Source organism: Alosa sapidissima, chromosome 7, assembly GCF_018492685.1.
Source record: "Alosa sapidissima isolate fAloSap1 chromosome 7, fAloSap1.pri, whole genome shotgun sequence".
Classification (NCBI taxonomy): domain Eukaryota; kingdom Metazoa; phylum Chordata; class Actinopteri; order Clupeiformes; family Clupeidae; genus Alosa; species Alosa sapidissima.
In genome coordinates, this window is record NC_055963.1 from 27,700,375 (window position 1) to 27,710,929 (window position 10,555).

The 10,555-nt window shown below is 45.1% G+C and overlaps 2 protein-coding genes across 6 annotated transcripts in view; one reads left to right on the plus strand and one right to left on the minus strand.

The window, feature by feature from the left end:
* ano11 (anoctamin 11) overlaps positions 1–4,027 on the minus strand; it is a 31,425-nt gene extending 27,398 nt beyond the window's left edge. For 4 of the 5 annotated variants that reach the window (XR_006032742.1, XR_006032741.1, XM_042097441.1 and 1 more), the window contains exons 1-7: positions 3,471–4,027; positions 2,384–2,501; positions 1,645–1,838; positions 848–955; positions 363–499; positions 197–254; positions 1–33 (exon numbers count right to left, since the gene is read on the minus strand). The exon at positions 1–33 is cut by the window's left edge and continues 78 nt beyond it. Coding sequence is in view for 3 of the 5 variants with exons in the window: in XM_042097441.1 (XP_041953375.1) it covers positions 1–33; positions 197–254; positions 363–499; positions 848–955; positions 1,645–1,838; positions 2,384–2,501; positions 3,471–3,608 (786 nt within the window). In the remaining 2 variants the exon portion in view is untranslated. The remainder of the gene's footprint in view (positions 34–196; positions 255–362; positions 500–847; positions 956–1,644; positions 1,839–2,383; positions 2,502–3,470) is intronic. The other variant, XM_042097442.1, reaches the window with a different exon arrangement.
* A 1,832-nt stretch (positions 4,028–5,859) lies between these two features.
* On the plus strand, positions 5,860–9,660 carry LOC121712992 (tripartite motif-containing protein 65-like). Its single transcript, XM_042097200.1, has 11 exons — positions 5,860–6,278; positions 6,613–6,708; positions 6,937–7,173; positions 7,293–7,452; positions 7,572–7,625; positions 7,779–7,852; positions 8,259–8,280; positions 8,374–8,412; positions 8,555–8,599; positions 8,731–8,772; positions 9,002–9,660. The coding sequence occupies exons 1-11, from the start codon at positions 5,997–5,999 to the stop codon at positions 9,541–9,543; spliced, it is 1,593 nt and encodes a 530-aa protein (XP_041953134.1). The 5' UTR covers positions 5,860–5,996; the 3' UTR covers positions 9,544–9,660.
* The last annotated feature ends 895 nt before the right edge of the window (positions 9,661–10,555 follow it).

The following is a 10,555-nucleotide window of genomic DNA, read 5'->3' on the forward strand; positions in this document are numbered from 1 at the left end:
GCCGTACGGGGCCCGCGCCAGAATCTCGTACACCTGCACAGCATTCAGGAAACAGAGAGCTCAGGTCACGGTTGAGGTCTCACCAGCCCATATGTGCTTCCCACGCATTTGCACAACTAGCTTCACACTTGACCAAGAAAGTTTGAACATTTTGAAACGTCACCCAATATCTTTCCGTTAAAAACATTCTACTCACTATCCGATGTCTCTGTTTGTTGGTGAAATAAGTTTCTTGATTTTCAGAGCCAAGAAACCTGATAAAGAGAGAAAGAGTGTTAGGAAGGGAATACACTTCCAGCCTTTAACATTGTGTTCTTTTCAGGCCTATTGTTTGGTATGTTACAGGAGGATGAGGTGCTCACTTGTCCATTTTGGACTTGCGGAAGGCACACGTGTAGTAGTCCACTGGCCTGTTTGGCACAGAGTCTGCCATGATGTTCGGCACACACAGCTTCTTAAGCACCCGGGCTGATGTGTTGAATTCTGGATTTGGTTGTGCCTACCAAGTGACCATGAGAGATAGAAAAGAGGGGGGTGGGTGAGAGAGAGAAAGAGTAAGAAAGTGGAGGAGAGAGAGAGAGAGTGGATGGAAATAGATTGAACCAATTATGTGGGTCTATGCACACAAAAGCAGAACAACTATAAATCCATTCTTTGCGTAAATGCAAATCTCTATGCAAAGCCTCTTGAATAATGCAGAGGTCGTTTCCCTGCAGGCTTTCCCTGCAGTCTCATCCCCTGGGCTCGCCTCCTGGACCCATTGCCATTTAGGTGGAGTTTACGTGCAGGATACGGAGGCTGGGCTCCAGCACACGACCTGAGGAGGCCTCCCCACAATGCCCCTCACCTGCAGCGGGGCCCGGAGACACAACTCCTCAGCGTAGTACACCTGAACGTCCCAGGGAGCGCTGAGCTTCAGGTAGTGGACCGTCTTCTTCGCACTGGTGGATTCCTCCTGAGAGTGGTCAAACAACAATGGTCAAGAGATACACAGAGGCCGTTAATATGATTGGTCACATGACGGATCCAACTTAAGAGGTCTGGTCACACCTTAAAGGTACACACTATGCACACCTTAAAGGTGCACTATGCAGGTTTAGGTATTTTTGGCGACTGTAGAGCTCCCTCTAGAGTCACATATATTTATATTTTACTCTGCTGTTGTAAATAGCAAACTTCTTGTGACTTATACCCCCTGTACACAATGAAAATGCTTTTGTTGTGGAGGTGAATGATTAACAACAGGCTGGTTTTTCTCGGTAGCGATTTACTACATCTATGCTGAATAGTTATGCTAGGTGAATGATTCACCTATTACAAGTTAGTTTACCATCAAATTGGCTTCATAAAGGTGAAAATCTTGTATAGTGTACCTTTAAATCAGTATTTAAAGGTACAAATCTGTATTTATCTAGGTAATAAGGTGCTATGTGAAATGATTATTTAGACTTTAAGATTATGGGAATCCGTTTTTATGTCCTTGTGAAGATCAAAGACGTTTGAGTGTATTGAGTAAGACAATAAAATCTAATGGAGTTCTCCACGCCTCGCTAATGCATCAACTCTGGAATCCCACCGGGTTAGGTCTCTTAGAGTGAATGGAGGGGTGGGGTGAGTGAGATACAGTACAGTCTGGGTCTTTACCTTCTCCATGAGCAGCCCTGAGCTCTGGAGGTGGTGGATGAACCTCTCCCTGAGCTTCGCCTGCATGGCCCTCTTCTTCTCCGTGCGGCTCTCTTCGTGAGCGGCCTCCTCGCCGGGCACCGCCGCCTCGCCCTGAGACTTCGCCCGGGAGCGTCGCTTCCGCCGCGATTTCACCTCCCACACCAGCACAAAGTCTGCACCACAACGCAATCAGCACAGCCATCAAGCCAGGCTTTAACATTATCTTTGGACTACATAATATCACAACATGGACAATACATGACTACATCAATACGTAAATCTGAAGTTAAAAGTCTGCATATTTTGGAAGACTTAGAATAACAGAAAAGGTGCAATACCAGCCAATGAGGAACGTGTCTTGTACGTGAACTAAAGCTATTGTGTGGTGTGTAAGAGCATGGAGCAGACCCACCCATGTTTGAGCTTGGGATTCTGCTCAATGGTATTAAATGAGCAAATAGATTTGACCAAGTTATTCAATTAGTTTCAGTTAGAATTTAGACTTGAGGGCCATTTGAATCATTTCAATGAGGGCCCTTTAGACTGATCACATTACTGACATCCAGTGTCTTGTCTCATTAACCCAACAAAGGCACCGCCCGTGTCCAAGCCTGTGTCACATCTCGTATTCGATAAATCTCTGAAATAGATCCGTTTTTAAGAAGGATTTCATGGCTCAGTGCACTAAACTCAGATTTAATGGCAATCATCTCATCACCTATTTTGGTCTTCCCATCTCTGAAGTAATTGCCTTTAGGCGCTGCGGCCGGCTCGCTCTGTGGGTTGTAGCTGTGGATGTAGATGGGGTCATCGTCGTCATCAGCGGCGGCCGTAAGCTGAAACGAGACGAGTAGGACAGACGATAGAAATACATGGCTGGTGCATAGCAGCAGGGTCTGGGGGCAGAGATAAAGGCTCAGACTTCGGTCAACAGCATGCAGCTTCTTGGCAAGAACTCCATGACAGCCAGAGGGAAAACCCATTAAGACCCTCATTACCATATAGCCAACTAGCAGCGACTGCAGTCTTAACTCACATCTGCATTATCTAACCTTTAGCTCAAAGATGAGACCATGTGTAGCACATGAACCTGTCCCTGCAGGGCAGAGAGAGCATCTGAGCGGACCCAAAGCTCATTTCAGCTCCTCACTTCTGGACAGCAGGGCAAACTAATCAACCTGTGTGTCACAGCCCATTAAAGCCAGATATACAGCAGGCAAGGGACAATAACAATAACAATAACAATCACGATTAGAGTCAGAGCTATTAGGGAGGCATGCAAGAGATGGAGAGAGAGTGATCTAAAGAAAGAAAAAGAAAGAAGGAAAGAGATTGACAGAGGGAGAGAGACTGACAGATACAGAGTGAGAGAAAGGAAAAGAGAGTGACAGAAAGAAAGTGGGAGAGAGAGCGTGAGTGACAGAGAGAGAGAGACCGAGCAAGGCAGAGGAAGAAGACAAGAGGTAACAGAGGAAGAGAGACTAACAGAAAGAGTAAACAGCTATATCATGAGCACACCTCTATTCATAACCTTAAAGGTGTACCATCACACCGGTGTGACAGGAATGTTTGGAAAATGAACGTTCTAAAGAATATCTGGGTCCATTGAATTCAACATAGAATTTTAGAACCTTCAGTTGTTGCGGAACAGAATCTTATGTTAGAATGTTCAAAAACCCACACCTTTAAGAGTTAACATCACAGAACATCAAAGAAAATAACATGAGTGAAGCTCTCAGAGCAGTGAAAAGACGCCCCAGAGGCGACGAGTAAGTGCGGAGACAAGGCTGCGTAAAAGCACTCACATATCGGGGTGGGATGAAGCCTCCATTCTGCAGGCTCCCGTAGCCGTCCCCAGCGCTCTGGGTCTCCCCGGTGTAGTCCAGGTCCAGCAGCACCTCGCGGTCCATCAGTTGCTCCTGCGAGCCCCTCTTCCTCAGCATGGTCACTTCACCACTCACGAGACCGCCACCGCTCCGAAACCTCTGACCCACCGGAATGCCACAGAAGACCCGACGACGCTCCTCACACACGCCTGCTCCAACTCATGCGCACTCACGGACAGTGCAGCCTGGACACACACTCACACACACCTTCAGTTGCGCTCTCTGGTACGGGCACTCGACTGACTAGAGGCTTGACACTCAATAAAACATGAGTGGGTATTTTTAATTTGTTCACAGGGTGTTTCACGTAATCCCTCTCAGAGGAAAGAGAGAAGGAGAAGAGAAAAGGGAAAGAGAGAGATGGAGATGGAGATGGAGGGAGAGAGAGAGAGAGAATGCTCTCTGTGCCTCAGTGGAAGCGGGAGGGGAGGAGAGGGAGAGGGAGTGGGTCTGCAGCAAGCTCTGCCTCCTTTCTTCGCTCTTCCCCTGTCTCTCATCTTCTCATTCACTGCACCCCCCCCCCCCCCGCTCACTCACTCTCTCTCTCTCCTCTACACTCCTCAGGGAAGTAGAGAGAGAGATAGAGAGAAAGAAAGAGCGAGAGAGAGAGAAGCTTAGCTGATAGGAATCAATGGGAAAACGGAGAGACAACGAGAGCAAAAGAAACAGATGGAGAGAGAGAATAGGAGTGAGAGCTCCTACTACACTAACCCTCTCAGTGGAGGGGCAGGGCAGGGCAGGGCTGGGCAGGGCACTGGGCAGGCGGCTGGAACAGTGTCCCCTCACACACGTCCGTGTCACCCGCCTCACACTGCCATGAGAAGAGCAGAGCGCTGACTTCATCGGCATGCTCAGCCGCACAGCTCCATGTTAGCTTGAGCTTCTCCAGCTAAGCATGGCTACCCATGGCCATCTAACAACATAAAACAGATGAAAGATGCATGATCCTTTACTCACTAAACTTAGTGAGCCGAGAGACTCCTCTCAGTGTGCTGGCTCAACACTTACTCTGCTTCAAGACAACGCAGCCGTGTGTTAATGGCATGTGGTGGCTCTCATTACCCGGCATGATCATGAATATTTCACAAGCTGAAGGTGAACAGATTTGCTTTTTCTTTTTTTTTATCCCTGTCTGAAAGTCAGACCATACTGTGACCCAATACACACATGCAGACACTTATCTTATCGAATCTTATCTTATTCATCCTTCACAATTCTATTCATATTAAGCATCTATGAGGAGCATAGTAATAATGGTGGCAGCACCAGCATTAATCTATTTCATTTATGTATGATCAGATTAATGTATAATTGGCTGCTGGTCAGATTCTGGAGTGTATCAAGGCGTTCACTTCAGCTGCTGATGTATCTCACATGACCCATATTATCCCTTCATGTTCCCATGGTTATGCAACATATCACAGAGGTGTTCCAGAAAGGCAAGACAGAGGAGCTAGAAGCAGCGCAGCGCAGCAGCCCCTGCACACAGCGTGCGGTTTGCAGCAGCGGAGCGTCTGTTCTGCTGCAAACTCTCCCCCTCTCTCAGCGCAGTGCAAACACCAGCGCATGTGTCAGCTTGGAACAGCAGCACTGAATGGTATGAACAGCAATAGTGCACTGTTGCCACTCTATATGCCTCCCTCGCTCCACTCCTCCGCTCCCTTCACTGTCTCCACCTTTTTTTTGTTGCTTTTTTTTTGGGTTGCACATCCTCAGCCCCCAGGCACTTTGACGCCTCTCTTGAATCTCTCTCTCCCTCTACCTTGTGCACTCTCTGCATTGCTGCAGTAACATCAGAGAGAGAGAGAGAGAGAGAGAGAGAGAGAGAGGGTGTGAAATATTAACACTGCTCGCCTGGGTGGTAAGGGAGAGGGCAAAAGAGAAAGAGAAAGGGCTAAGAGTGGGAGGGAGAAAGAGAGAGAGAGAGACTGAGAGAGGGAAGGAGGGATGAAGAGAGATAGAGGGAAGAAAAGAAAGAACATCTTCTTTCCAGGGAGCAGCTTAAGTAGTGGTGGGTGGTGAGGGTCGAGAGTCTCTTTCTCTCTCTCTCTCTCTCTCTCTCTCTCTGATCTGCAGTGCAACTGGAGAACATTCCCCAATTGGGTTGATCTGAGCACAGTATCACTTCAATAAATAGCTTTGGCAAGTCTGTGGGATGACAACACAAGCAAAACAGGTACACAATGAGGAAACAATACAGCTAAGTATTTCAAGAAAGATAAGAATCACCGCCTACAATGACGTGCTTGAAATTCACAGTGTTACACACAGTGAACGCAAAAACTCACCCTCCATTAGAAGCACTTACAGTACAGCCGGATGGTCCTGTCCTGGGATTCCCGTCAGAGCAAAATGAGGATTATTTAGTCACACTTCCTGTACAAAATTAAAACACCAACGGAGTAGTCAGTCAACACTGCCTGTGCCTCCCTCCTTCAGAGGAAAATGATCAGTGATCCGGCGCTGGAAAGGAATATTAAATGTGTTGTGTGTCATGGCTTTTTGTCTGACCCGACCACTATACCATGTGGACACAACTTCTGCATCGAGTGCATCGAAAGGTGCTGGGATATGGAGGTGTACTCAGGCACCTACACTTGTCCACAGTGCAAGAGCACCCTCAGCAGGAGGCCAAGTCTGAGCAGGAACACTGCACTGGCCGGCATGGTCCAAGATTTCCTACGGCTGAGGACTCTGTTGCCTAGAGAGGACAGTATAAAGAATCAGGTGAGACAGTGTTATAAGTTGAAATTCTGTAATTTTTCAATTTGGCATTTTCATGTCACACTGTACAGGAAGTGAAAAGCGTAAAGTCATTAAAAAGTGTAATTTCTGTGAAAGTGTAATTCCTGAATTAAATTGAGACCGAATTGAATCTATTCAACATAATGTATTGTTTTGGCAAAGAGTCAGACAAAAGGAGTGGGTAGAGTTAGAATTCACTCAGTGAACACATGTTGAGTGGCAAACAGAGCCGGTTCAACTATACTTATTTGACCTGTTCCACTGAAGCAACAATTTAGAAAGATAGTGATTGAAGTTGTTTTTTATATAATTAAAGCATGACATCGCAGACATGAAAGAGAGACTGAAGAAGCAGACACAGGAGAGAGAGGAACACCTGGAGAAGCTAAGAGCTGCAATGGTATCCCTCGAGGTGAGTGATGTCACGTGAAGCATGTCACCTTACTGGACAAGCAAGAGGCAGTGGTGACAGACAGCTCTGAAAAACATATCTTTGTAACTTGACAAAGTGCTTTTGCAAGCACAGCAGGCAAGACATATATTGGGGGGAACAAAGATCTTAAGAGCATCTATCTATGTCATTAAGCATCAATGTTATCAGTGTCCACATGAAAGCTCAATCTTAAGTCCACCACCACAGCAATCGGCCGAGGCAGCAGTGCAGGACAGCGAGGGCATTTTCAATGAACTGCTGCGCACCTTGGAGGGAAAGAGAGCGTGGCATCAAGAGCACATTAGAGAGAGAAAGAAAGCCCTGCTGAGCCGAGCAGAGAAGGAGGAGAGGCAACTGATCGCCCAGATCTCCACTCTGAAAAGAAAGGACACAGAGCTGGACAGTCTGGTTCCTCCGGTGCAGAACAATGGCCAGATCCTTCAGGTATTGAGCAGCACTGACCAGCAATGACCTTAAGCTCCAATATGATTTATTTCCCCCTGTCAAAAAGTCAGTGAGTGCACAAGACTGATTTATTGGTCTTTCTTTCTGGTTCTGGGCAGAAATGGCAAGAGATCAACAGCACTCTGCAACAAGCAAAACAACCCACAATGGTCATCAATAACAGACATTACTTCCCGTTTGTTAAGACTGTTTTGAATGATTTGAGAGACACTGTTGTGAACAAATGGGATGGGGCCTTAAAGAGCATTCACCAACAAGGTGCATAATATATTTTTTCTACATGATATTAATTCCAAAACATTACATTTTGTTTTAAGAACATCTCAGGGTGAGTCATGATTTTTTTTGTCAAAGCTCTTCTCATCCTGTCTCCACAGTTAACGATGTACAGCTTTTCCAAGCACCACAGGTCAAACCGCGCAGTAAATCAGGTAAGGTTTTAGGTGTGCAAACATTTATATACAGTTTGTCTATATTTCCTAATAACCAACCAGAAGTTGAGGTGTATTATAGATTAGTGTTTGCTGCATAACTCCTATGTTATTATGACTGACTCTAGCTTTATGTTGTTATCTCGGCATCAGATCTAGGTGTCAAGAAACACGTCATTGTCAACAAATCCTTAGAGGTCCCTGAAAACGACCACATGAAAGATCAGGTCGGTTCCCTGTTAAGTCTAAAGCACAATGCTTTGGTCATTCATCAAATGTATAACATCCAAGAGGATTGCTGGAGGAAATTTAGAAAATATGGGTCGGCTGTGAATGAAAGCACCGACTGAGAAATGAACAGGTTTAACCTGCTTTGGTAGATCCACTGGTATGTGTGTGACATCAGTCTGGACGATTCATGGCCAGTTTTCCTTAGTCTTAGTCTTCCTTGGGGGGAAAAACAAACACAGAAGTTATAATTAAAAACATCTTCTTTTCACCTAAGCAAAAGTATGCTATGAATCTGCAAGAATATAGTGATAAAAACTATATTTGTGTATAATGGTGATACTGTGGTATATCAAAACAAGAACCACAAACCTCATGCACTTATTGCATTTATTCCGTCAACAGGGACCAACCATACCCATCAGAGGTAAGACAGAAAGAAGCTTACACATGTAAAAATAGAAAATATATCTAGATTGACTAAATTTGACAAATTAACTGCTGTATATCTTTTTTACAGAGGCACCTGTAAACTTCTCAAAGGCTCTGCCTGCTATACGTGAGTCTCAATTCTCTTTGGTCTTAACGGCAGACAGACCTCAATAGTTGTGGTATAAAACAAATGGCATCATTTCATGACATTCATAACTGCATGTTATGTTATGCTTATTATGCTAATTAATGTCAACAAATTGTCACAGGAAGAACTCAGTCATTCATGAATAAACCAACAACATACATGTCCTGTGAGTATGCAATTTCAGCTAAGATGAGGGAGTCATGTCTTATAAAATGGAGGATGAGAGTGTTCTTCTCACCACTGGAGGATGAGAGTGTTCTTCTCTTGTTCATCACTGCAATATTGGTATCCCCACAGTGCCTGCTGACAGCTCTGTGACCAGAAGGGACTTGTTACAGCGTAAGTCTTTCATCTACTGACAAAGGACTACACGCTTGTACCCCCTCTTCCCAAAACACATACACACAAGTCATTTAAATTCCTTCAAAACAGGTTGACTGTTCAAACCATTCAGATTTGCCCACACACAGAATAGAACCCAAGTTTTAGAATAACAACAGGGCACTCCTTGTAACGCCATGTGTTTGACTCTCTCTCTATATATGCCCCCACCCCACCACCATCTCAGATGCCTGCTTACTGTCCCTGGATCCTGAGACATCCAATTCCTTCTTACGGCTCACTGATGACAACAGAAAGGTAATGAGGGTGGACCGTCGTCAGCGCAGGGGAAGCCTCCCTAAGACGTTTGACCACTGGGAGCAGTTGCTGTGTGTGGAGGGCCTATATGGAGGGCAATGCTACTGGGAGGTGGAGTGGCGGGGGAAAGGAGTCTTCATCGGCGTGGCCCTGGAGGGACTCTGCAGGAAAGGCAAAGGCTTGGAGTGCGGGCTGGGTCGCAACGCCAGCTCCTGGAGCCTACACTGCACAGATAACCAATACACGGCCTGGCACAATGATGTTGAACATGAAATCACCACCAAAAGCTTCTCCCCCAGGATTGGTGTGTTCCTGGACCAGCTGGACGGGACACTAACGTTCTACAGCATCTCCAATACAGTCACTGCCCTCCATATGTTCCAAGCCCAGAACTTGTGTGGGCTCCTGTTTCCTGGCTTTGGAGTTGGGAAAGAGTCATCTGTGAAGCTTTGCATGCAGGAGAAACAGTAACTTACCAACACAGTACTGACCGAGAAAGCACACACACAACACAAGAATGATGCAGAATGATGCATCAGAAGAGTGTTAACTTATTCTGCGAGTTGTAACTTTGAAACATGCTTGATCAGGCTTGGAATTTCACCATTCTGGGGGCAAGGCCACTTGGCCTTCAGTTGGGCATATTTGGTGGGGGGCACAAAGGCCACATGTCAGGGCACCAAGGCCAAAGTTAACTATACAGTAGTAGGCTATAAAAATGATCAAAGTTTAGCCTATTCACTGCAGTAGACCTGCATCACTGTATGAAACATTACAAAAACATGAAATGAAAACATGACATATTACATAGAATTGTAAATCATCTGACTACCTAGGCTATATATAACATTTATTTTATATTTGGCCTGTTATGAAATCATGTATTGAACAATTTAAATCACAGCTCAGCTTTAAGAAACTCAAATAGCCTAGATGCATGCTTAGCATTTTGTGTTCATTAAGGCTACTTTCACAAATTCTTAGTCAGCTGTATTCAGATTTACCAATATCTAGGCGATATTTGTAACATTTATTTTGTATTTGGCCCGTTATGAAATCATGTGGAACAATTTAAACACATTGTAAAACTTAAAGCCCAAATTTGGAGACATCCATGTATGTCGAACTTTACTGCAAATTCAAAACTGGGTTACTCTGGAACGGCTAACTGTACAGGGGACTGCTTTACACCTTTGTGTTCGGTAAGGTCTCCTGTTTATTCTGATATATGGTTTGTCATGTGTTAAAAGAAGGGTTCGTAAAGTATTCCACCGAGATGAATGGGTAGGGAGATCATGGGACGCAAAACCTTCAGTAGAATGTATGATTAAATTGAATTATATTATTTACTTTTCTCGCGAACCGTTCAACACAGCAATTATCGGCTAACATCGTTTAAAAGCTGAGAAAAAGCTCTTTCATGTGATACTTGTGATGTCTGTGTGATGAATAGGCTACTTCGCGAGTAGTTCAACTGAGAATG